The sequence below is a fragment of the Siniperca chuatsi genome, linkage group LG23, assembly GCF_020085105.1.
Source record: "Siniperca chuatsi isolate FFG_IHB_CAS linkage group LG23, ASM2008510v1, whole genome shotgun sequence".
NCBI lineage: Eukaryota > Metazoa > Chordata > Actinopteri > Centrarchiformes > Sinipercidae > Siniperca > Siniperca chuatsi.
This window is the reverse complement of record NC_058064.1, coordinates 148,755-170,702: the sequence shown is the minus strand read 5'-3', so window position 1 is coordinate 170,702 and position 21,948 is coordinate 148,755. Positions and strand designations below refer to the sequence as shown.

At 47.4% G+C, this 21,948-nt stretch overlaps 3 protein-coding genes across 5 annotated transcripts; 2 read left to right on the top strand and 1 right to left on the bottom strand.

Annotated features, from left to right (window-relative positions):
* The first annotated feature begins 668 nt into the window (after window positions 1-668).
* On the top strand, window positions 669-13,277 carry dennd6b (DENN/MADD domain containing 6B). 2 transcript variants are annotated; one of them, XM_044185240.1, is made up of 21 exons: window positions 669-907; window positions 1,351-1,389; window positions 1,502-1,544; window positions 1,629-1,738; window positions 1,895-1,975; window positions 2,072-2,177; window positions 2,289-2,368; window positions 3,115-3,177; window positions 3,256-3,311; window positions 3,735-3,857; window positions 6,834-6,929; window positions 7,017-7,111; window positions 7,185-7,250; window positions 7,334-7,398; window positions 7,480-7,569; window positions 8,321-8,374; window positions 8,464-8,573; window positions 8,780-8,882; window positions 9,434-9,508; window positions 11,992-12,162; window positions 12,214-12,239. In XM_044185240.1, exons 1-20 carry the CDS (start codon window positions 764-766, stop codon window positions 12,112-12,114), a joined length of 1,722 nt encoding a protein of 573 aa, XP_044041175.1. In that variant the 5' UTR covers window positions 669-763; the 3' UTR covers window positions 12,115-12,162; window positions 12,214-12,239. The 2 variants fall into 2 exon arrangements, with proteins under 2 accessions (XP_044041175.1, XP_044041174.1); XM_044185239.1 differs by having other exon boundaries at window positions 11,992-13,277.
* A 393-nt stretch (window positions 13,278-13,670) lies between these two features.
* On the bottom strand, window positions 13,671-21,947 carry gcc1 (GRIP and coiled-coil domain containing 1). The gene is made up of 4 exons (XM_044185238.1): window positions 21,564-21,947; window positions 19,848-20,330; window positions 16,927-17,592; window positions 13,671-15,182 (listed from the first exon to the last, which is right to left on the bottom strand). Exons 2-4 carry the CDS (start codon window positions 20,217-20,219, stop codon window positions 13,923-13,925), a joined length of 2,298 nt encoding a protein of 765 aa, XP_044041173.1. The 5' UTR covers window positions 20,220-20,330; window positions 21,564-21,947; the 3' UTR covers window positions 13,671-13,922.
* LOC122870900 lies at window positions 17,599-18,909 on the top strand. Of its 2 annotated transcripts, XM_044185242.1 has the most exons (4): window positions 17,599-17,994; window positions 18,303-18,379; window positions 18,411-18,606; window positions 18,667-18,909. In XM_044185242.1, the coding sequence occupies exons 1-4, from the start codon at window positions 17,794-17,796 to the stop codon at window positions 18,748-18,750; spliced, it is 558 nt and encodes a 185-aa protein (XP_044041177.1). In that variant the 5' UTR covers window positions 17,599-17,793; the 3' UTR covers window positions 18,751-18,909. The 2 variants fall into 2 exon arrangements, with proteins under 2 accessions (XP_044041177.1, XP_044041176.1); XM_044185241.1 differs by having other exon boundaries at window positions 18,411-18,909.
* Window position 21,948: the final 1 nt, after the last annotated feature.

Sequence of the window (21,948 nt, the reverse complement as noted above, 5' to 3'; positions counted from 1 at the left end):
AATAAGAGTCAGCATAACACAGGCTCCGCGAATCACATGCTTTTATTTTGAAACTCAGTAGTAGAAGATATAATTATAATTATATTTAACTGATGGTGACATGGATGATCTTTCCGTTAATCTAAGTACTTAATACATTATTTTAATTATGAATTTATGAATTATTATTATTGTTTGATTATGGATTTTTTTAATTGCTATAAATAATTAAGCTACGTGATATTTTCTGTTTTCTTTACTTGGTTTTCTCTCTTTTAAAGAGAATATGTAATATAGTCTGAAACGTCTCTGAGCATCAGGTTTGATTCAGCTTTATTTTAATGCAGATAATAAACAAGCTGTTTCAGTCGCTATTCTTTTCTATAAAGATTCATCACTTAGTTATTCTTTTGCATTTCCTTATACAGTTAAATGATGTTTTTAGTTTAGTTTCTTCATGATGTTCATCTGAATTCCAGATATTTGGTGAAGATAAAAAGCAGCAAAGACACAAAATATCTTTTAAAACGTTTCAGATTATTGATTGAAATGTTGCTTTTATAATTGAATCCATCACATTATGTTTCCTCTTCTTCTTTTTAACATTATTATTATTATTATTATTATTATTATTATTAAACAGAAATAATAAGTAACAAATGTAGTGTCGTCCTTCTCCAGCAGGGGGCTCCAGAGGCGGCACCGTCTCGGTGTCGGTAACGGTATTTGGGATGGAGGACCGGCGAAGGAAAGATGGAGGTCTCGGAGCTCTGATCCGGTCGTGATGAACCCGTTTGACGGCTTCGGTTCTCCCCGGCATGAGGCGGCGGACAGCGGGGACAGCCGGTGTCCGTGGGCCCGCTTCTGCTCCTGGTTAGAGTGTGTGTGTGTCGTTACCTTCGACCTGGAGCTCGGTCAAGCCATAGAGGTGCGGAGCGACGGTACCTTAGCATCCTTAGCATCGTTAGCATCGTTAATCATCAGTGTTATAGATCAGAAACCGATCAAATACATGTTTGATGAACACGGCGGGAATCATTCGGCCGAAAATACCACACAGTTTACACCGTGGCAGTAGGCAGATAGGCGTTAAATTAGCCGAATTTTAAATGGAATTTGGTGTGTCTTTTCTGTTCATGACTGCTGGCAGCTAGAAGATGCTGCTGATGGCTGCAGCTGTCAAGTTACCTGTATCATATTATTAGTTACGTAACAAAACTGCTGTTGAGATGAAGATTTGTTGGCCGAGTGAACATCATATTATATTCTCAGGGGCTGTGACATTTTACAGTCTGGCGACAAGCAGCGGTGGATTAAATTAGCAGAATTCTGAATGGAATCTGGTGTGAGTCGTTTCTTTCTGTTTTTCAGCTGGTTTATCCTCAGGATGTGAAACTCACTGAGAAGGAGGTAATTTTTGATTGAACGTATCTGTCTTCATTGCCTTTATGTTAACTTTGTAGATTTATAATTAATCAATTGATTATAGACTTATTGATCATATTTCTTTATTTGTTGTCAGAAAACCAGCATCTGCTACCTGTCCTTCCCTGACTCCTACTCAGGTAAAGTCGTCTGATAACACTGTGTAACACTGCGTATGGCAGGACCCAGAGGTCAAAGGTCACATGTGTTACTTGCTTTCCCAGGATGCCTCGGTGACACTCAGTTCAGCTTCAGGTTACGTCAGTCGGTCGGTCGCAGAGCGTCGAGGTTCAGAGAGGACGTTTACAACAGAGACGCCCCCGTCACCCTGCAGGTGAGGAAACACGTCGGCAGCTCATCGATCCATCGATTAGCCGCTCATCGATCCATCGATTAGCTGCTTATTGATGGATCGATGGTTTGTCTGGAGTGTGTTGGCTGATTAGTTTTTACTTCGCGATGTCGTCATCAGCGTCTCTTGTCTCCGCAGACTGAAGCGTCCCATTTCTTTGGTTACGTCTATTTCAGACAAGTGAAGGACGTCTCTGTGAAGAGAGGATACTTCCAGAAGGTCAGAGGCCTCTTCACACCTGCTCACACCTGTTCATGCTCTAACACCTGTTCAGTTTGACTGACAGCTGTGTGGTCATGTGACTCTGTGTTTCAGTCTCTGGTGTTGATATCCAGGTTACCGTACACTCACCTGTTCCACTCGCTGCTGCAGATCGTTGCTCCCGAGTTCTTCGAGAAGCTGGAGCCCTGCATGGAAGCAGGTGATGATGTCAAGCTTCCGTCACAGCCATGGACGAATCAGAACAGTAATAATTATGACATCACTCTGCTGAAATGTCACCTGACGTCTCGTCTTTCTCTCGTCCACACAGTGTGTAACGAGATCGACCAATGGCCTTCACCCATACCTGGACTGACGCTCAACCTGCCTGTGATGGGCGTGGTCTTACAGGTGAGCAGACGGGCGTGGTCACACACATACTAAAGGGGCGTGGTCGTACAGGTGAGCAGACGGGCGTGGTCACACACATACTAAAGGGGCGTGGTCTTACAGGTGAGCGGATGGGCGTGGTCTCACACACTAAAGGGGCGTGGTCGTACAGGTGAGCGGATGGGCGTGGTCACACACATACTAAAGGGGCGTGGTCTTACAGGTGAGCAGACGGGCGTGGTCTCACAGCCTGAGGACATAAAACCTGAAGGAGAGAAGTCAACTACGACTCCCAGGGTGCATTTCACCAGCAAACAGCCAATCGCAGAGCTTCACATTCTGTCGTCGTGTGATCGCACAGCGAGCTGAAGTAAAGTTTAAACTCTGTAGAAATCTGATAAAACCTGATTCTGGATCAGTTCAGTAACCATGGTGATGAGCTTTGGCTTCTTTTCCATAGCAACAGCAGCTGAGGCTCATGGGTATTGTATTTAATAGACTAGACGTGCCAAGACAGCGTCCAGTAATACATCAGTTACAACATTATACTATAGTTATACACAGCACGATGTACTTATACCTTCGAATAACATTTCTGTGAAAACATTCGAAGAAATGTTACGCTGAAACGCAGAAGTAAGAGAAGAAAAGTTTTTCCTGATTAAGACGTTTGTTCGTGTGTGAACAGCTGATTCTGTTTCCTCTCGCGTTATTTTCTGTTGTCGAAACTTTAAGTTCACTTTGTTTTTCATTTTTTTATTTTTCAGGTCCGGATTCCTTCAAAAACAGACAAACCGGGAGGAAGTCCAGTCAGACAGACTGCTAAAGAGGTCAGGAAGAGAACCAGACTCTTTATTAACAACACAAACTGAGTGAAAGAACAATAAAGTTTTATTTTGACTCCTCAGGACCTCCTGCCGGCTCCGACTCTGCTGCCCACCATCCACGAACTGGACCTCTTCAAGTCCGTCTGTTATTATTGTTATAGATCACGACTACTTCATCTGAACTTCAATAAATACAAACATTCATAAAAAATACCCGACAGAAACTTAATTTAATGACTTAAAAACCCGAAAATAAAAATGAAAGCAAAAAGGCGACAAATGGAAACTGCTGATAAAGTTTTTAAAGCCTTTTTGTTGTTTTCAGAAGAAAAGTTTGAATTTCTTTCAAAGAATTATTAAGTCTGTTTATGATATTTGAGTAATAATAAATATTAATAAAAGTATTAAATTTGTGAAAAATAGAAGAGAAATCATTAAATATATGAATAAAACGAGAATAAACCCAAAATAAATACACTTTTCAGACAAAATGAGTCAGAAATTACGGATTAAACATTTGTGAATAATCTTAACTCTAAACGTGACCTTTGACCTCTCAGGTGTTTCCAGTCGGTCCTGATCCACCTGCAGATGCTCTGGGAGCTCGTGTTGCTCGGGGAGCCGCTGGTTGTCATGGCGCCGTCTCCCACCGTCTCCTCGGAGACGGTGCTGGCTCTCGTCAGGTAACTGCAGCCAATCAGAACTCGTCTCCGTATTCTGCTTAAGATTTGAACTTTGGCACAAAACTGAATCATTTCGACTTTTAGGCCAAAAGCTTTTATCACAAAAAGTTCTCACGTTTTTCTAAATGAATCAACATTTCCTTCTCGTACGTCAGACCGGCCGACCGGGTCGGACCCGTTAAAGACTCGGGTCGGACCCGTTAAAGACTCGGGGCGGACCCGTTAAAGACTCGGGACGGACCCGTTAAAGACTCGGGTCGGACCCGTTAAAGACGGACCCGTTAAAGACTCGGGTCGAACCCGTTAAAGACTCGGGTCGGACCCGTTAAAGACGGACCCGTTAAAGACTCGGGGCGGACCCGTTAAAGACTCGGGTCGGACCCGTTAAAGACAGACCCGTTAAAGACTCGGGACGGACCCGTTAAAGACTCGGGACAGACTCGTTAAAGACTCGGGACGGACCCGTTAAAGACAGACCCGTTAAAGACAGACCCGTTAAAGACTCGGGTCGGACCCGTTAAAGACGGACCCGTTAAAGACTCGGGTCGGACCCGTTAAAGACGGACCCGTTAAAGACTCGGGACGGACCCGTTAAAGACAGACCCGTTAAAGACTCGGGGCGGACCCGTTAAAGACTCGGGTCGGACCCGTTAAAGACTCGGGGCGGATCCGTTAAAGACTCGGGTCGGACACGTTAAAGACTCGGGACGGACCCGTTAAAGACTCGGGTCGGACCCGTTAAAGACAGACCTGTTAAAGACTTGGGACGGACCCGTTAAAGACTCGGGTCGGACCCGTTAAAGACGGACCCGTTAAAGACTCGGGGCGGACCCGTTAAAGACTCGGGTCGGACCCGTTAAAGACAGACCCGTTAAAGACTCGGGGCGGACCCGTTAAAGACTCGGGTCGGACCCGTTAAAGACTCGGGGCGGATCCGTTAAAGACTCGGGTCGGACCCGTTAAAGACTCGGGTCGGACCCGTTAAAGACGGACCCGTTAAAGACTCGGGTCGAACCCGTTAAAGACTCGGGGCGGACCCGTTAAAGACTCGGGGCGGACCCGTTAAAGACTCGGGACGGACCCGTTAAAGACTCGGGTCGGACCCGTTAAAGACGGACCCGTTAAAGACTCGGGTCGAACCCGTTAAAGACTCGGGTCGGACCCGTTAAAGACGGACCCGTTAAAGACTCGGGGCGGACCCGTTAAAGACTCGGGTCGGACCCGTTAAAGACAGACCCGTTAAAGACTCGGGACGGACCCGTTAAAGACTCGGGACAGACTCGTTAAAGACTCGGGACGGACCCGTTAAAGACAGACCCGTTAAAGACAGACCCGTTAAAGACTCGGTCGGACCCGTTAAAGACGGACCCGTTAAAGACTCGGGTCGGACCCGTTAAAGACGGACCCGTTAAAGACTCGGGACGGACCCGTTAAAGACAGACCCGTTAAAGACTCGGGGCGGACCCGTTAAAGACTCGGGTCGGACCCGTTAAAGACTCGGGGCGGATCCGTTAAAGACTCGGGTCGGACACGTTAAAGACTCGGGACGGACCCGTTAAAGACTCGGGTCGGACCCGTTAAAGACAGACCTGTTAAAGACTTGGGACGGACCCGTTAAAGACTCGGGTCGGACCCGTTAAAGACAGACCCGTTAAAGACTCGGGACGGACCCGTTAAAGATTCGGGTCGGACCCGTTAAAGACTCGGGTCGGACACGTTAAAGACTCGGGACGGACCCGTTAAAGACAGACCCGTTAAAGACAGACCCGTTAAAGACTCGGGTCGGATCCGTTAAAGACTCGGGATGGACCCGTTAAAGACTCGGGTCGGACCCGTTAAAGACTCGGGTCGGATCCGTTAAAGACTCGGGACGGACTCGTTAAAGACAGACCCGTTAAAGACTCGGGTCGGACCCGTTAAAGGCAGACCCGTTAAAGACTTGGGACGGACTCGTTAAAGACTCGGGACGGACCCGTTAAAGGCAGACCCGTTAAAGACTCGGGACGGACTCGTTAAAGACAGACCCGTTAAAGACTCGGGTTGGATCCGTTAAAGACTCGGGACGGACTCGTTAAAGACAGACCCGTTAAAGACAGACCCGTTAAAGACTCGGGTCGGACCCGTTAAAGGCAGACCCGTTAAAGACTCGGGACGGACTCGTTAAAGACGGACCCGTTAAAGACTCGGGTCGGATCCGTTAAAGACTCGGGACGGACTCGTTAAAGACGGACCCGTTAAAGACTCGGGTCGGACCCGTTAAAGACTCTGGACGGACTCGTTAAAGACGGACCCGTTAAAGACTCGGGTCGGACCCGTTAAAGACTCGGGTCGGATCCGTTAAAGACTCGGGACGGACTCGTTAAAGACAGACCCGTTAAAGACTCGGGTCGGATCCGTTAAAGACTCGGGACGGACTCGTTAAAGACAGACCCGTTAAAGACTCGGGTCGGACCCGTTAAAGGCAGACCCGTTAAAGACTCGGGACGGACCCGTTAAAGACTCGGGTCGGACCCGTTAAAGACTCGGGACGGACCCGTTAAAGGCAGACCCGTTAAAGACTCGGGACGGACCCGTTAAAGACTCGGGTCGGACCCGTTAAAGACTCGGGTCGGGATTTTAAATTCAGATTCAGGAAACTGTGATGAGTTGATTTTATCAGCCAGACTTCACACAGTTTTTCTATTCAGTTTGTTTAGATCGTCGTTAGAGACCAGAAGAACCGCTCGGCACCCGTCGTTGATCAGGAGATAATCAATAACACAGGAGGGTCACATGACTGCTTTTGATCAGGAGTTCTTATTGATCCTGACGAGATTTGGAGGAAAACTGTTAAAATGTTAAAATCATCCGTTAAAGCTGCTCAAACACTTTATATGGAAACTACAACGCTGTCGACGAAACTGCGATGAGCTCCTGGCAGCCAATCAGAGACCAGTGTTTGTGGTGTTGCCATGGTAACCGTGTGTCCTCTCTCAGCTCCATCGGTCCTCTGAAGTTCTGCTGTGACTTCCGTCCATATTTCACCATCCACGACAACGAGTTCAGAGAGTACACCACCAGGACCCAGGCCCCGTGAGTACACCTGAACTCACCTGTCTGTCTGTCTGTCACCTGTCTGTCTGAACCCACCTGTCTCACCCGTCTGTCTGTCCTCTTCAGGCCTAACGTGGTTCTGGGAGTCACCAATCCGTTCTTCATTAAGACTTTTCAGAACTGGCCTCACGTGGTCCGACTGGGAGAAATGAAGATGGCAGGTAACAAGACGACGAGATGGTTCTGAAGTGAGTAAATGATGACTCACCTGTAAACCTGTCTGATCTCTTTCAGGCGATTTACCTAAACAGGTGAAGGTGAAGAAACTGTCCAAACTGAAGACCCTCGACACTAAACCAGGTCACATGGCAGACTTTATAACTCTGTTTTCTTTGGAATAAAATCCTGTTTTATTGTGACAGATCTTGACTTCCTGTCTGCAGGTATCTACACGGCGTACAAGACGTTTCTGCACAAAGACAAGATTCTGATTAAAAGACTGTTGAAGGTGAACAAACATCAACATGAAGAGATTTAAAAATGTTTTCTCATCAAACACAGAAACATAGAAACGTGTTTGTGTCTTCAGGGGATTCAGAGGAAGAGACCGTCAGAGGTTCAGAGCGCCATCTTGAGGAGACACCTGTTAGAACTCACTCAGAGCTTTATCATCCCACTGGTGAGAAAACAGCCAATCAGATCGCTCCAACATCTCTCCCTGTTTACTACATACGTGACGTCCTGTCCTCCGTTTCATCTGACTTCAGATATTCACACGTTCGCACAGAAAGTCCAACATGAACTCTGTTATCCCACAATGCAACGCTTCACATTATACATGTGTCATGTGACTGTCCAGCCGTCGGTGATGTCACAACATGATGATGATGATAAGATAAATATGATAGAAAATGATAAATCTTTGGGTTTTGGACTGGACGTCACTGTGTGATGAGTGTTTTTCACTACTTTCAAATAAACGATGATTCGATAATATTTAGCAGATTAATCAATAATGAAAATAATTGTCAGTTTCAGCCCTAAAATCATCCTGTTATTTGTGCCGTCCTCTCCTAAATGCATATGCAAACACTTTCTTAAATGACACAAACTGTGAGTGCAGTCTGGTGCGTTTGATAAATCACCACACGTGAGACCCTAAAACGTCCGACAGGAAGTCGTCTGTGCCTGAAGAGGCAGAAGAAGAAGAAACGAGTAGAAACAGGAAACAGTAAAACATGGATGAAAAAAGAGCGGGAAGTTTTTTATAATTCAGTTCTTAGTTCGTAAAAATCATCTTTTTACATTTTTAAACGTTAAACTGACTTCCTCATGTGATGACAGTATGATGACTCACCCAGTTTATCCAATCACAGAGCAGGAAATCTGACCCTGCTGTATTGAGTTTAACCCTGTGTCTTGTCTGTCAGGAGCGGTACATGGCGAGCCTGATGCCTTTGCAGAGATCGGTGACCCCGTGGAAGGTAAACAGGAAGTGGATCACCTGTGATGACCTCACAGTGATGTCAGCAGTGTGGGGATGACACCTGGTTTATTCTGTTTGTGTGTTCAGACTCCTCCTCAGATTCGACCCTTCAGTCAGGACGAGTTCATGTCCACTCTGGATCACACCGGGCCTCAGCTCACCTCAGTGCTCAAAGGTGATTGGATGGGACTGTACAGGTGAGTCGCTCAGGTGTCTGCAGGACGTACACATCCTGAGAATAAAGTCGTCACATTGAGTAAAACACATTCAAATGTTCATCTTGTGTCTTCAGTTTGTTTTTACATTCAGAAAATGTTTTAAAGGTCTTTTATTGTCGATTCCCCTTTTGAGTTCTTCCTGTTTCTGTTCAGAAACGCATTTTTGTTGTTTTGACTCTTGACAGGAAGTTCTTCAGGTCTCCGAACTTTGACGGATGGTTTCGTCATCGACACAAAGAGATGACTCAGAAACTGGAGAGTCTTCACCTGGAGGTCATCTGTGACGCCGTGAGTCAGTTTATCAGACAGCTGTTGGACCGTAAACAACAGCTGTTTACAGTAAACAGCTGTTTGTTTACTGTAAACAGCTGTTTGTTTACTGTAAACATCTGTTTACTGTAAACAGCTGTTAGACCGTAAACATCTGTTAGACTGTAAATAGCTGTTGGACAGTAAGCAGCTGTTTACTCTAAACAGCTGTTGGACAGTAAGCAGCTGTTTACTGTAAACAGCTGTTGGACAGTAAGCAGCTGTTTACTGTAAACAGCTGTTTACTGTAAACAAACAGCTGTTGGACTGCAAACAGCTGTTGGACAGTAAACAGCTGTTAGACTGTAAACAGCTGTTGGACAGTAAACAGCTGTTGGACAGTAAACAGCTGTTTACTGTAAACAAACAGCTGTTGGACAGTAAGCAGCTGTTGGACAGTAAACAGCTGTTGGACTGTAAACAGCTGTTGGACTGTAAACAGCTGTTTACTGTAAACAAACAGCTGTTGGACAGTAAGCAGCTGTTGGGCTGTAAACATCTGAATAATCCAGATGTTCTGGTCTCTCCAGGACCTGTTGAGTTGGACCAAAGACAAGTCTGAGGTGGAAATCGTCGACCTGATTCTGAAGCTCAGAGAGAAACTGGTGAGTGAATCCGAGTCGCAGCTGGAAACTAAATCTGAGACTCTGAAACATCTAACATGAGTTCGTCCCTCTGACGTCCTCGTTCCTGATCCTGTCCGTCCTCGTCCCTCCCAAAGAGAACCTCAGCATCTTCAGCTCTGCCTCTTGTCTTTCCTTCAGCGCCGCTGTCTCTAAGCTGTCCAACATCGCTGGTCTCACCGCCGTCTCCAACACCTGTCCTTTCATTCCTGCTGAGACTCTTTTATCACACAACACACCTGACGCTTTTCTCCACCCGTTCCACCCTGCTCGCACTCGCCTCTTCACCTCTTCTCCACAGTCTCCGTCGCTCTGAACCGTTGACCCTAAGTACTTAAAGTCCTGCACCTTCTTCACCTCTGCTCCCTGTGACCTCACCGTCCCACCTGGGTCCCTCTCATTGACACACCTGTATTCTGTCTTACTGCGGCTGAGCTTCATTCCTCTGTTTTCCAGAGCAGACCTCCATCTCTCTAGATTTTCCTCCACCTGCTCCCTGCTCTCACTACAAATCACAATGTCATCCCCAAACATCACAGTCCATGGAGATTCCTGTCTAACCTCATCTGTCAGCCTGTCCATCACCAGAGCAAACAAGAAGGGGCTCAGAGCCGATCCTTGATGCAGACCCACCTCCACCTTGAACTCCTCTGTCACACCTACAGCACACCTCACCACGGTCTTACAGCTCTCATACCTGTCCTGCACCACCCTAACATACTTCTCTGCCACTCCAGACTTCCTCATACAATACCACAGCTCCTCTCTCGGCACCCTGTCGTACGCTTTCTCTAAATCTATGACGACACAATGCAACTCCCTATGACCTTCTCTGTACTTCTCCATCAGCATCCTCAGAGCAAATACTGCATCTGCTGTACTCTTTCTAGGCATGAAACCTGTTGCTGCTCACAGATGCTCACCTCTGCCCTTAGCCTAGCTTCCACTACTCTTTCCCACAGCTTCACTGTATCATCGGCTTTATTCCTCTGTAGCTGCACAGCTCTGCACATCTCCCTTGTTCTTAAAAACTGGCACCAGTACACTTCTTCTCCATTCCTCGGCATCCTCTCACTCTCCAAGATCTGTTAAACAGACTAGCCAGAAACTCTACTGCCACCTCTCCCAGACACTTCCATACCTCCACAGGTATGTCATCAGGACCAACTGCCTTTCCACTCTTCATCCTCTTCAACGTCCTCCTCACTTCACTCTTGCTAATCTTTGCTACTTCCTGCTCCACACCAGTCACCTCTTCTACTCTTCGTTCCCTTTCATTTTCCTCATTCATCAACTCTTCAAAGTACTCCTTCCATCTTCCCATCACACTCCCGGCACCTGTCAATACATTTCCATCCTTATCTTTAATCACCCTCACCTGCTGCACATCCTTCCCATCTCTATCTCTTTGTCTGGCCAACCTGTACAAATCCACCTGTCCCTCTGTAGTGTCCAACCTAGCATACAAGTCCTCATATGCTCTTTGTTTGGCCTTTGCCACCTCTACCTTCACCTTACGCTGCATCTCCCTGTACTCCTGTCTACTCTCTTCAGTCCTCTGTGTCCCTCTTCTTCTTAGCTAACCTCTTTCTCTGTATACACTCCTGTACTTCCTCGTTCCACCACCAAGTCTCCTTGTCCACTATCCTCTTTCCAGATGACACACGAGTACCCTCCTACCTGTCTCCCTGATCACATCAGCTGTAGTGGTCCAGTCATCTGGGAGCGCTTCCTGACCACCCAGAGTCTGTCTCAGCTTCCACCACTTCGTCCTCTGCTCTGCCTTTGTCCTCTTCGTCTTCCTCACATCATTTTACACACTACCATCCTGTGTTGTCTGGCTACACTCTCCCCTACCACTACTTTACAGTCACTGGTCTCTTTCAGATTACAAGTCTACACGAGATGTAGTCCACCTGTACTCCACCTGGGTGCTTCCACCTCCGCTCTTATATGTCACCCTATGTTCCTGCCTCTTCTGGAAGAAAGTGTTCACTACAGCCATTTCCATCCTCTTTGCGAAGTCTAGCACCATCTGTCCTTCTGCGTTCCTGTCCTGAAGACCAAACCTGCCCGTCACACTCTCATCACCTGTTCCCTTCACCTGCATGCCCATTGAAATCTGCACCAATCACCACTCTCTCACCTGTGGGGACGCTCTGCATCACTTCATCTAACTCACTGCAGAACTTCTCCTTCTCTTCTAACTCACATCCCACCTGTGGGGCAGAACCAATCACAACACTGAACATCAGCCCTTCAGTTTCCAGCTTCAGACTCATCCACCTGTCCGATACTCTGTTCACCTGTAGAGCTTTCCTCACAAGCTCCTCTCTCAGGATAACGCCTACTCGTTTCTCTTTAGACCGTTAATACTGGCCCTCGTACTAATCACTAATAATACGTTTAAATAATAAACTAATTAACAGTTTAAACCAGGAAGTGTGTTTCTGACTGTTTTTCAGATTAAAGCTCGACGGCAGAAGCTGCAGCTGAAAGACGGAGTTTTAGACAAACTGGACACTTTTATAAACTCCGTCATCAGATCCCTGCCCGAAGACCTGCAGACGGTCCTGACGACACACTGACACACACTGACACACACACTGATACTACACACTGACTACACACACTGCTACTACACACACTGACACACACGCACTGATACACACTGACACACACACTGATACTACACACTGCTACACACTGATACTACACACTGATACTACACACACTGACACACACACACTGATACTACACACTGACACACACACTGATACTACACACTGCTACTACACACACTGACACACACACTGATACTACACACTGCTACACACTGACACACACACACACACACACTGACACACACACACAGACACACACACACACACACTCTCACACACAGAGAATAAAACCTGTAGATGTAGTTTTGACGTTTCTGTTCAGAGTCGAACTCGACATCGCGACGCCGTCGTGAAGTTGTGACTAAATGATGATGATGAAGATGATGGTTATGATGAAGATGATGATGAAGATGACGATGATGATGAAGACGATGAGTCCTCGCAGAAACCGGTTTCAGAGAAACGGACCTTCGGCTCCGGATGTTTCAGTTTGGCGCGGCGGCGTGTCGCGGCGGCGTGTCGCGGCGGCGTGGCGCGCGGCGTGGCGCGGCGGCGTGTGCGCGACGTGGCGCGCGCGCTGTCACGAAGTCTGAGATTCTGACAATAAAGAAAAACTCAAATTGTTGTAACGAGGAAAACTTTCCCCCGAATCCTCGACTCTATTTCTTCAGAAAATTACAACTTTATTCAAAACGTGACGACTTTTTTCCTGAACGATTCTGACTCGATTCTGAAATGTTTGGATCTGGAAATATTATTATGATTAATATTAGTTCTGATGCTGTCGATGTGGATTAATTATTTTCTTCACTCCAACTTTCAGCTTCACACATTTGTAATATTATGATTCATAAAACCTGTTTTAATAAAAATTAAAAAGCTAAATGAGTTTACCCTGATGTTTTGTACTTATGACATTATAATGAAAAGTTAACTGTATATTTAATTCCACATTGTTTCTGTTTTTAACGATTATAACATCTGAACTCTGAAGTGTTATTTTTGTATCCCAGTGAATGAAACAACAACAATAATAATAATAATAATAATAATGTGTTGTTGCCTTTTTGTTGTTTTTCTGTAAATATTTAGTTTTGCTGTGAAAAGTAAAACCAGAATCATGTTCACATTCTGTCTCGTTTATCATATAATTCTCAACTGAACATTATTTAATTTCTTCTGGTGCATATTGATCAATATATCGATCCCAATGATGTATGAACGACGTTATGAAAAATATTCGTAATGTTATGAGAAAAACGTTAAGATAAAAAATGTAATATTTTGAGGAGTAAAGTTGAAATGTTGCCTCCACTATAAAACAATGTGGAACAACCTGAAATCAATATCATCATCAATAACTCAGAATGAACCAAACAGTTTGTGAAGCAGGAAAAAATGTTTAATTTCAAAAGGGAATCAAAAATATACATATCAGAATATGAGAGATATATATATATATATATATGTATATACATATATATATACATATATATATATATGAAGAACTGCATTAGCCAAAGTTTTCTCTGTAATGTTTTCTTTAAGTTTACTCAGTGACACTCGTTTATTTCCGTTTGTTCATATCTACGTACAGTTCAGACAGAACCTCAGCTCAGTGAGCAGCTGATAGAAACCAAACTTCATGAAGTTTTCTATCAATTTAAACGTCAGATAATCATCAGGAAACTGGAAACTACGGCTCCCTTCATATCGTCTGAGCTTTGGTGTAATAAACGCAGGCAGTACAGTTTCTTCTTCAGGTGTTTTTATTACCTCTTGGCGGTCCACCAGGTCGCCCCCTGCAGCCTCATGACGCTGTGCTTCTCCTGCGGGCTGAAGTGCAGGATGGTCAGGATGGCGGTGAGCGTCTGCTGCCTCCCGCTGGCGTCCTGCAGCGTCAGGAACTTGTAGATGACGTTCTTCAGGTACTCCATGTTGGCGCCCTCTCTGCTCTGATCTCTCATCAGTTTGTCGAGTTGTCCTCGCAGCTCTGACACCTCCTCGTCGTGTCGCTCTCCGTTAGTGATGAGCCTCGCCTGCAGCTGGTGGACGTCCTCCTCCAGGCGGTGCTTCTGCCGCCGCAGGCCGCCCACCTCCACCTCCTTCCTAGCCAGCTGCTCGGCGTACAGCAGCAGCGTGGGCTCGTTGGGCGTCGTCCGCCGCAGGGCCTGGCTGATGATGTCACCCTCGCTCTCCGGGCCGGACTCGTGCTCGTCGGCGGCCATCTTGTCGGTGTCGTGGCTGCAGCTGAGCGCGGCGGCCCGCAGTCTCTCCAGCTCCTGGTCCTTCTCGTCCAGCAGTGCCATGGTTCTCTCTCTCTGTTTGTGCAGCTCCGCCTCCAGTCGCAGCAGGTCGTCGCGGTGCAGCGCCTCCACCCGCTCCACTTCCTGTCTGTGAGTCTGCTGCAGCGCCGCCGCCTGCTGCTGCTGCTCCTCCAGCTCGCGGCGGTGTCGGGCCTCGGCCTCGTCGCTCTGGATCCGCAGGTTGATGTACTTCTCCTTCAGCTCCGACAGCTGGTCCCGGATCTCCTCCAGCTCCTTCGCCTGGCAGCCATCTTTGGCGTTTTTGTTCTTCAGCACCACCTGCGCTCGCAGCTTGTAGCGCTCAAACTCGTCCTTGAGCTGCCGCAGCTCCTGCTGGTAGAACAGCACCGAGCCTTTGTCTTCGCCCAGCTCCGCCGCGGTCTCTGCCAGGTTCTGGATATTCTGGTCCGGGTTCCTCTGAGCTGCCAGCAGCAGCTTCTTCACCTTCTCCAGCTTCTCCTTCAGCACGCTGACGTCCAGCTGCGACTCGTCCAAGCTGAGGTCAGAGGTCGTCCTGCCGGAGGTGGCGATGGCAAGCGTTTTGTTCTCTGTGTCGAGCTGCAGGATCCGGTCTCGAAGTCTCTGAGCGGTCTGCTGGTCTCTCTGCCTCGTCTTCTCACAGGAACCCAGCAGCTCCGAGAGTTCAGAGACTCTTTGCTCCAGACCAGCAACCCTCATCTCTGCCGCCTGAGCGCGCTCACGAGCACGCTCCTCTGCATCGCACGCCTGCAAATACACAAACAGTCATGAGCCTCCTAACCCTGAACCTGAACCTAACCCTGAACCTAACCCTGAACCTAACCCTGAACCTAACCCTGAACCTGAACCTAACCCTGAACCTGAACCTGAACCTAACCCTGAACCTAACCCTGAACCTAACCCTGAACCTAACCCTGAACCTGAACCTGAACCTAAACCTGAACCTAACCCTGAACCTAAACCTAAACCTAACCCTGAACCTGAACCTGAACCTAAACCTGAACCTAAACCTAACCCTGAACCTAAACCTAACCCTGAACCTAAACCTAACCCTGAACCTAACCCTGAACCTGAACCTAAACCTGAACCTAACCCTGAACCTAACCCTGAACCTGAACCTAAACCTGAACCTGAACCTAAACCTGAACCTAACCCTGAACCTAAACCTAACCCTGAACCTAACCCTGAACCTAAACCTAACCCTGAACCTAACCCTGAACCTGAACCTAACCCTGAACCTGAACCTAACCCTGAACCTAACCCTGAACCTGAACCTAAACCTGAACCTAACCCTGAACCTAACCTGAACCTGAACCTAAACCTGAACCTGAACCTAAACCTGAACCTAACCCTGAACCTAAACCTAACCCTAAACCTAACCCTGAACCTGAACCTAAACCTAAACCTGAACCTAACCCTGAACCTAAACCTAACCCTGAACCTGAACCTGAACCTAACCCTGAACCTAAACCTGAACCTAAACCTGAACCTAACCCTGAACCTAACCCTGAACCTGAACCTGAACCTAAACCTGAACCTAACCCTGAACCTAACCCTGAACCTGAACCTGAACCTACACGACCCGTTTCTGTCAGCAGCCGGCCGCTGAGGATGTTTCACAGCGTTTACACTGCCGACATCTGCCGAACAGCCGCAGGTGCTGCACCTGAATCAAGGACTATAGAGGCATTCTGTCACTTTCCAACCTCACCCCTTTCAATTTGAACAGTGTTTCCCTGCATGTTACACCTGAGGGCACACCTGCGAGAGACGGTGTTGGACTCTCACTCCACCTAAAGACGGCATGGTTCTCCGATTATCAGAAAGCTTACAAACAAGGTTATCCACTTAAATCTGAGCTGGGTTTAGTTAGATTTGACTTTAGTTTTACCTTCCTAAGTTTAAGTTAAGCTGTTAAGTTAGTTTAGTTTAGGTGGGTTTAGTTAGACCTGGTCTCAGTCCCACCTTCTTTGTCTCAGTGTATATCTGTCTAGTAGTTCAGTTAGAAAAATGAGTAAAGAGTTTTAAACTATCTTCAAAAGCATTTTAATAACATCGACATTATAATCCGAATAACTCCACGAACAAAGAACAGGACCCTAGTCTCGATCTGGGTCTGTTAGTTACCTGAGTTTAGTCAGACCTGGTCTCAGTCCCACCTCCCTAGCCTCAGTCGGGATCTGAGTTTAGTTTGATTTAAGCTCAGACTTACCTTTTGAATCTTGTTCCGGATCTGTTAGTTTAGTTACATTTCAACCGTGTTTAGCTTAGACCTGGCTTTAGTTAGTCTTTACCTTCCTGGTCTCGATGTGGATCTGTTTTAGTTAGTTTAGACCTGGCTTTAGTTAGTCTTTACCTTCCTGGTCTCGATGTGGATCTGTTTTAGTTAGTTTAGACCTGGCTTTAGTTAGTCTTTACCTTCCTGGTCTCGATGTGGATCTGTTTTAGTTAGCTTAGACCTGGTTTTAGTTATTTCCGGTCTCAGTTTTACCTTCCTGGTTTCACTGTGGAACTGCTGCTGTAAGTGGTTTTTCAGCTTCGTTAGCTCTCGCTGCAGTTCGTCCACTCTGGGATCTGGTTTCTTTTGGTCCTCCTCGGCGGCTTGCAGCCTCCTCCTCAGCTCGTCTCTCTCCTCCCTCACCTTGTTCAGGTGAACCTCCAACTCCGCCCCCCGGTCCACGGCCTGTGATGTCATGAGGAGTGCGGCATTGGCGTCCTGTAGGCGGAGCTCTGCATCCTGTCGCAAGTCTCTCTCCTGCTGCAGGATCCTCTGCAGCTCTCGCAGCTGCTGGACGTGGTCTCCCTGCTCCTGCTCCCTCTCGTGCTGCTGCGTGATGATGCGAGCGCGGCTCTCGGCCAGATGCTGCTGCAGGGTGCGCAGCTCCGCCTCCTGCTGCGTCGTCACAGTGACCAGGCGGTCCTGCAGCTCCTCCACCTCCTGCTTCAGCTGACGCTTGTCGGCCTGGAAACTCGCCTCCATCCGAGACTTCTCGTGCGTCACTGTGGCCAGGGCGTTGGTGAGCGTGCTCAGTTGGCTCCTCCGCTGGGCGACTCGGCGGTCCGCGTCTGCACTGGGAGGGGGAGTGGCCTGTAGCTGCCGCTCTGCCCCCACGCTGCTGCTCTCTGAGCCGTCGGCATCCGGGTCGGACCTCAGGGGCTGCAGGAAGAAATCACCACGTTAAACTGCCGCCAACATCTTCACTGCAGCGTCAGAAAGTACGACTTCGCACGACACCTCAGTCCTGTCGCATTGTTCGCACTCCCGTCGCCCTCTAGTCACCTGCTATTTGCATCTGTCTCTATCTAGTCGAGTTCGTCACGCTCTCCTCGCGCTCTGGTCGAGTTCGTCAAGTTCGTCATGTTCTCTGCATGCTCTAGTCATGTTCGTCACGCTCTGGTCGAGTTCGTCACGCTCTGGTCGAGTTCGTCACGCTCTCCTCGCGCTCTGGTCGAGTTCGTCACTGTTTCGTCGCCTGTTAGTCGAGTTCGTCGCGCTCTGGTCGAGTTCGTCGCGCTCTGGTCGAGTTCGTCGCGCTCTGGTCGAGTTCGTCGCGCTCTGGTCGAGTTCGTCGCGCTCTGGTCGAGTTCGTCACTGTTTAAATAGCCTGTTAGTCGAGTTCGTCGCGCTCTGGTCGAGTTCGTCACTGTTTAGTCGCCTGTTAGTCGAGTTCGTCGCGCTCTGGTCGAGTTAAATCGCACTCTGGTCGAGTTAAATCGCACTCTGGTCGAGTTCGTCACTGTTTAGTCGCCTGTTAGTCGAGTTCGTCGCGCTCTGGTCGAGTTCGTCCGCACTCTGGTCGAGTTCGTCACTGTTTAGTCGCCTGTTAGTCGAGTTCGTCGCGCTCTGGTCGAGTTCGCCGCACTCTGGTCGAGTTCGTCACTGTTTCGTCGCCTGTTAGTCGAGTTCGTCGCGCTCTGGTCGAGTTCGTCGCGCTCTGGTCGAGTTCGTCACTGTTTCGTCGCCTGTTAGTCGAGTTCGTCGCGCTCTGGTCGAGTTCGTCGCACTCTGGTCGAGTTCGTCACTGTTTCGTCGCCTGTTAGTCGAGTTCGTCGCGCTCTGGTCGAGTTCGTCGCGCTCTGGTCGAGTTCGTCACTGTTTCGTCGCCTGTTAGTCGAGTTCGTCGCGCTCTGGTCGAGTTCGTCGCGCTCTGGTCGAGTTCGTCGCGCTCTGGTCGAGTTCGTCGCGCTCTGGTCGAGTTTGTCGCGCTCTGGTCGAGTTCGTCACGCTCTGGTCGAGTTCGTCACTGTTTCGTCGCCTGTTAGTCGAGTTAAATCGCGCTCTGGTCGAGTTCGTCACTGTTTCGTCGCCTGTTAGTCGAGTTTGTCGCGCTCTGGTCGAGTTCGTCGCGCTCTGGTCGAGTTCGTCGCGCTCTGGTCGAGTTCGTCGCGCTCTGGTCGAGTTTGTCGCACTCTGGTCGAGTTCGTCACTGTTTAAATCGCCTGTTAGTCGAGTTCGTCGCGCTCTGGTCGAGTTCGTCGCGCTCTGGTCGAGAGTTCGTCACTGTTTAGTAGCCTGTTAGTCGAGTTCGTCGCGCTCTGGTCGAGTTAAGTGCGCTGTTTAGTCGCCTGTTAGTCGAGTTAGTAGCCTGTTAGTCGAGTTCGTCGCGCTCTGGTCGAGTTCGTCGCGCTCTGGTCGAGTTAAATCGCGCTCTGGTCGAGTTCGTCGCGCTCTGGTCGAGTTCGTCACTGTTTAGTAAGCCTGTTAGTCGAGTTAAGTAGCCTGTTAGTCGAGTTCGTCGCGCTCTGGTCGAGTTCGTCGCGCTCTGGTCGAGTTCGTCACTGTTTCGTCGCCTGTTAGTCGAGTTCGTCGCCTGTTAGTCGAGTTCGTCGCGCTCTGGTCGAGTTCGTCACGCTCTGGTCGAGTTCGTCGCGCTCTGGTCGAGTTCGTCGCGCTCTGGTCGAGTTCGTCACTGTTTCGTCGCCTGTTAGTCGAGTTCGTCGCGCTCTGGTCGAGTTCGTCGCGCTCTGGTCGAGTTCGTCACTGTTTCGTCGCCTGTTAGTCGAGTTCGTCGCGCTCTGGTCGAGTTCGTCGCGCTCTGGTCGAGTTCGTCGCGCTCTGGTCGAGTTCGTCACTGTTTCGTCGCCTGTTAGTCGAGTTCGTCACGCTCTGGTCGGGTTCGTCACTGTTTCGTCGCGCTCTGGTCGAGTTTGTCGCACTCTGGTCGAGTTCGTCGCGCTCTGGTCGAGTTCGTCACTGTTTCGTCGCCCGTTAGTCGAGTTCGTCACGCTCTCGTTGAGCTCTAGTCGAGTTTTTCTTGCTCTTGTCGTGTTCGCACTCACATTGCGCTCTAGTTGCACTTGTTTCTTTGTTCATTTGTTCTTGAGTTGGTTTATTTATGTGTAGAAAATTAAATTGGATGTGTTCACTGTTCGCTTGATGACATTTCGGTCACTAAACGTTTAAAAACGCACCATTGAGCTGGACTTTCCTCCTGATTCTCCCTGGTCCTCCTCACTCTGGTCTCCCCTGGTGGTCTCACTGGGCGTGTCCACAGATGCCGCCGTGTCCACGCTGTCCTCGCTGTGCAGCGAGCAGCCATCCTCTAGGAGGTCCGAGGTGACGGTGTCCTGGCCCTGCTGGTTCAGGTCCACCTCCTGGGTCACTGTTAGGACCTTTAGACTGGCCTCCAGAGCCTCCTTCTCCTTCAGAAGACTCTTATAGGCCTGGACCACGTCCTTGAAGCGGGTCTGGTACTGGACCAGCTGCTTCTTCTGGGACTCGATGGTGTCCAGCAAATCCTTCCTGCTGGGACCACCCCCGAAACTCATCCCGAACTTCTCCATGACTCCAGTGGTCTACCAGGGTCGGTCAGACCGGATCCATCACCATGCAGGACCAGAACTGGTTCATCTGGGTCTGATCATGGTGAGAACTCAAACTGGGTTTATTGGTTTCTGAAAAGAGACACATTCCCTTCAGAAAACTGCAAACATGAACAAAACAAAGCAGGTGGACTGTTTCATACACCGGCCGTGTTTCATTACCTTCAGTCATGACTTTATTACTGCAGAACCTTTTTAATGAGTAATTAATAAATAATAATAATAATAAAACTTTATTTATAGAGCACTTATCAAAACAAAGTACAAAGTGCTTCACAACAAGAAAAATAAAATAACAGTGAATGACGATTAACATCGTTGTCATTTACAATGACAAAACTCATGTTCAATACCAACATCCTATGCTAATTATAGCTGAAATATTAACTGATTAATCGATTAGTCGATCGACAGAAAATTAATCTGCAACAATTTTAATAACTGACTAATCATTTAAGTCATTTTCCCCGAAAAGTTTTTCTGCGTTTTATATTATTTTAAATAAAACTCGAACATCTTTTTGGACTTTTGGTTGGACGTCACTTTTAACCATTTTCTCACATTTATAGAATAAATTACTAATTAAAAAATGATCAACAGGTTAATCGATAATCAAAATAATTGTTTGTTAGAGCCCTAACTTTTTCAGTTTACTTGATAAATAACTTTATCGACATGTAGATATTCTACTTTAGTCGTTTCAGTGGTGTTTTAGTTTTGTAAGCGACATTAAATAAGACTGAAAGAGGAGAATTAACATCCAACACGTTGCTCCAGTGCTTTCCAACCTGGTGGTCAGATCAAATATTCACATTAAACAGTCTGAGAAAGTAAAAATCCTTCTAGAAATGTGAATTTTGAAATTGTTATTTATCAGTCAATCTTAGTTTTTTATGACTTGATTAATCATTTGATCTATAAAATGTCAGAAAGCAGTGTCCATACATCCAACAATGGCAACCACAGTTTGGTCTTCAAATGTCTTGTTTCCAAAACTCAAAAAGATTCAGTTTACTGAGATAAAACACAGAAAAACCGAAAATCTGACACATTTAGAGAAACAGCAGACAATGAGAACGAGGTTTTGTTGTTTTGTCCTATAGGTTCAATATCTCTCACGCCTTAATTTAAATTCCAGTGTGATTTAACTGAAGTTACATATGTGACACTGAAAGAGCACAAACACGTGAATCCGTGCGCATTATGAAGTTTGTCGGTTTAGACTGAAGTTAACCGAAGCACACTCATTTTAGTGTTTAAAATTCGACGTTTATTTCCAATCTCCGAGTTTTATCCGGTTCTTACCTGGTGAACAGCCGTCAGCAGAGTTACAGACACACTGCAGGTTTTAACGAGCTGAAGTCAAACAGAAAATGTCTCTGAGTTGATGTATTTCATTAGAAAACTGTATATATTAATATAAACTCGGAGTTTAATCTGAAGAGCTGCTGGCTGTCAGCGAACAGCCGCCATGTTGGTCTAAACCGGAACTGGAGGAGGAGGAGGCGGGATTCTGATGCTGCGTTCACGACTTTCAGGAAAAAGACACAATCCAAATTAACACTCGATGAAAGACCTTTGGTTTGTTCAATTATTCAATTCAATTAAAGTGCAATAACCAGTCTGACTAAATGTATTTTCACTCAACGAAAAATCGGAGTCAAATTCCTTGTATATGTACACATACTTG

Excerpts from the sequence above, each read along its gene's own strand:
- dennd6b (XM_044185239.1), top strand. The coding sequence starts at position 764 with ATGAACCCGTTTGACGGCTTCGGTTCTCCCCGGCATGAGGCGGCGGAC. Across the intron at positions 3,858-6,833 it reads ACGGTGCTGGCTCTCGTCAG|CTCCATCGGTCCTCTGAAGT; the intron begins GTAACTGCAGCC and ends GTCCTCTCTCAG. Across the intron at positions 8,574-8,779 it reads GATTGGATGGGACTGTACAG|GAAGTTCTTCAGGTCTCCGA; the intron begins GTGAGTCGCTCA and ends GACTCTTGACAG.
- LOC122870900 (XM_044185241.1), top strand. The coding sequence starts at position 17,794 with ATGTTCTCTGCATGCTCTAGTCATGTTCGTCACGCTCTGGTCGAGTTC. Across the intron at positions 17,995-18,302 it reads GTCGAGTTCGTCGCGCTCTG|GTCGAGTTCGTCACTGTTTC; the intron begins GTCGAGTTCGTC and ends CGCCGCACTCTG. Across the intron at positions 18,380-18,410 it reads TTCGTCGCGCTCTGGTCGAG|TTCGTCGCGCTCTGGTCGAG; the intron begins TTCGTCACTGTT and ends CTGTTAGTCGAG.
- gcc1 (XM_044185238.1), bottom strand. The coding sequence starts at position 20,219 with ATGGAGAAGTTCGGGATGAGTTTCGGGGGTGGTCCCAGCAGGAAGGAT. Across the intron at positions 17,593-19,847 it reads GAGGAAAGTCCAGCTCAATG|CCCCTGAGGTCCGACCCGGA; the intron begins GTGCGTTTTTAA and ends TTCTTCCTGCAG. Across the intron at positions 15,183-16,926 it reads TCCACAGTGAAACCAGGAAG|GCGTGCGATGCAGAGGAGCG; the intron begins GTAAAACTGAGA and ends GTGTATTTGCAG.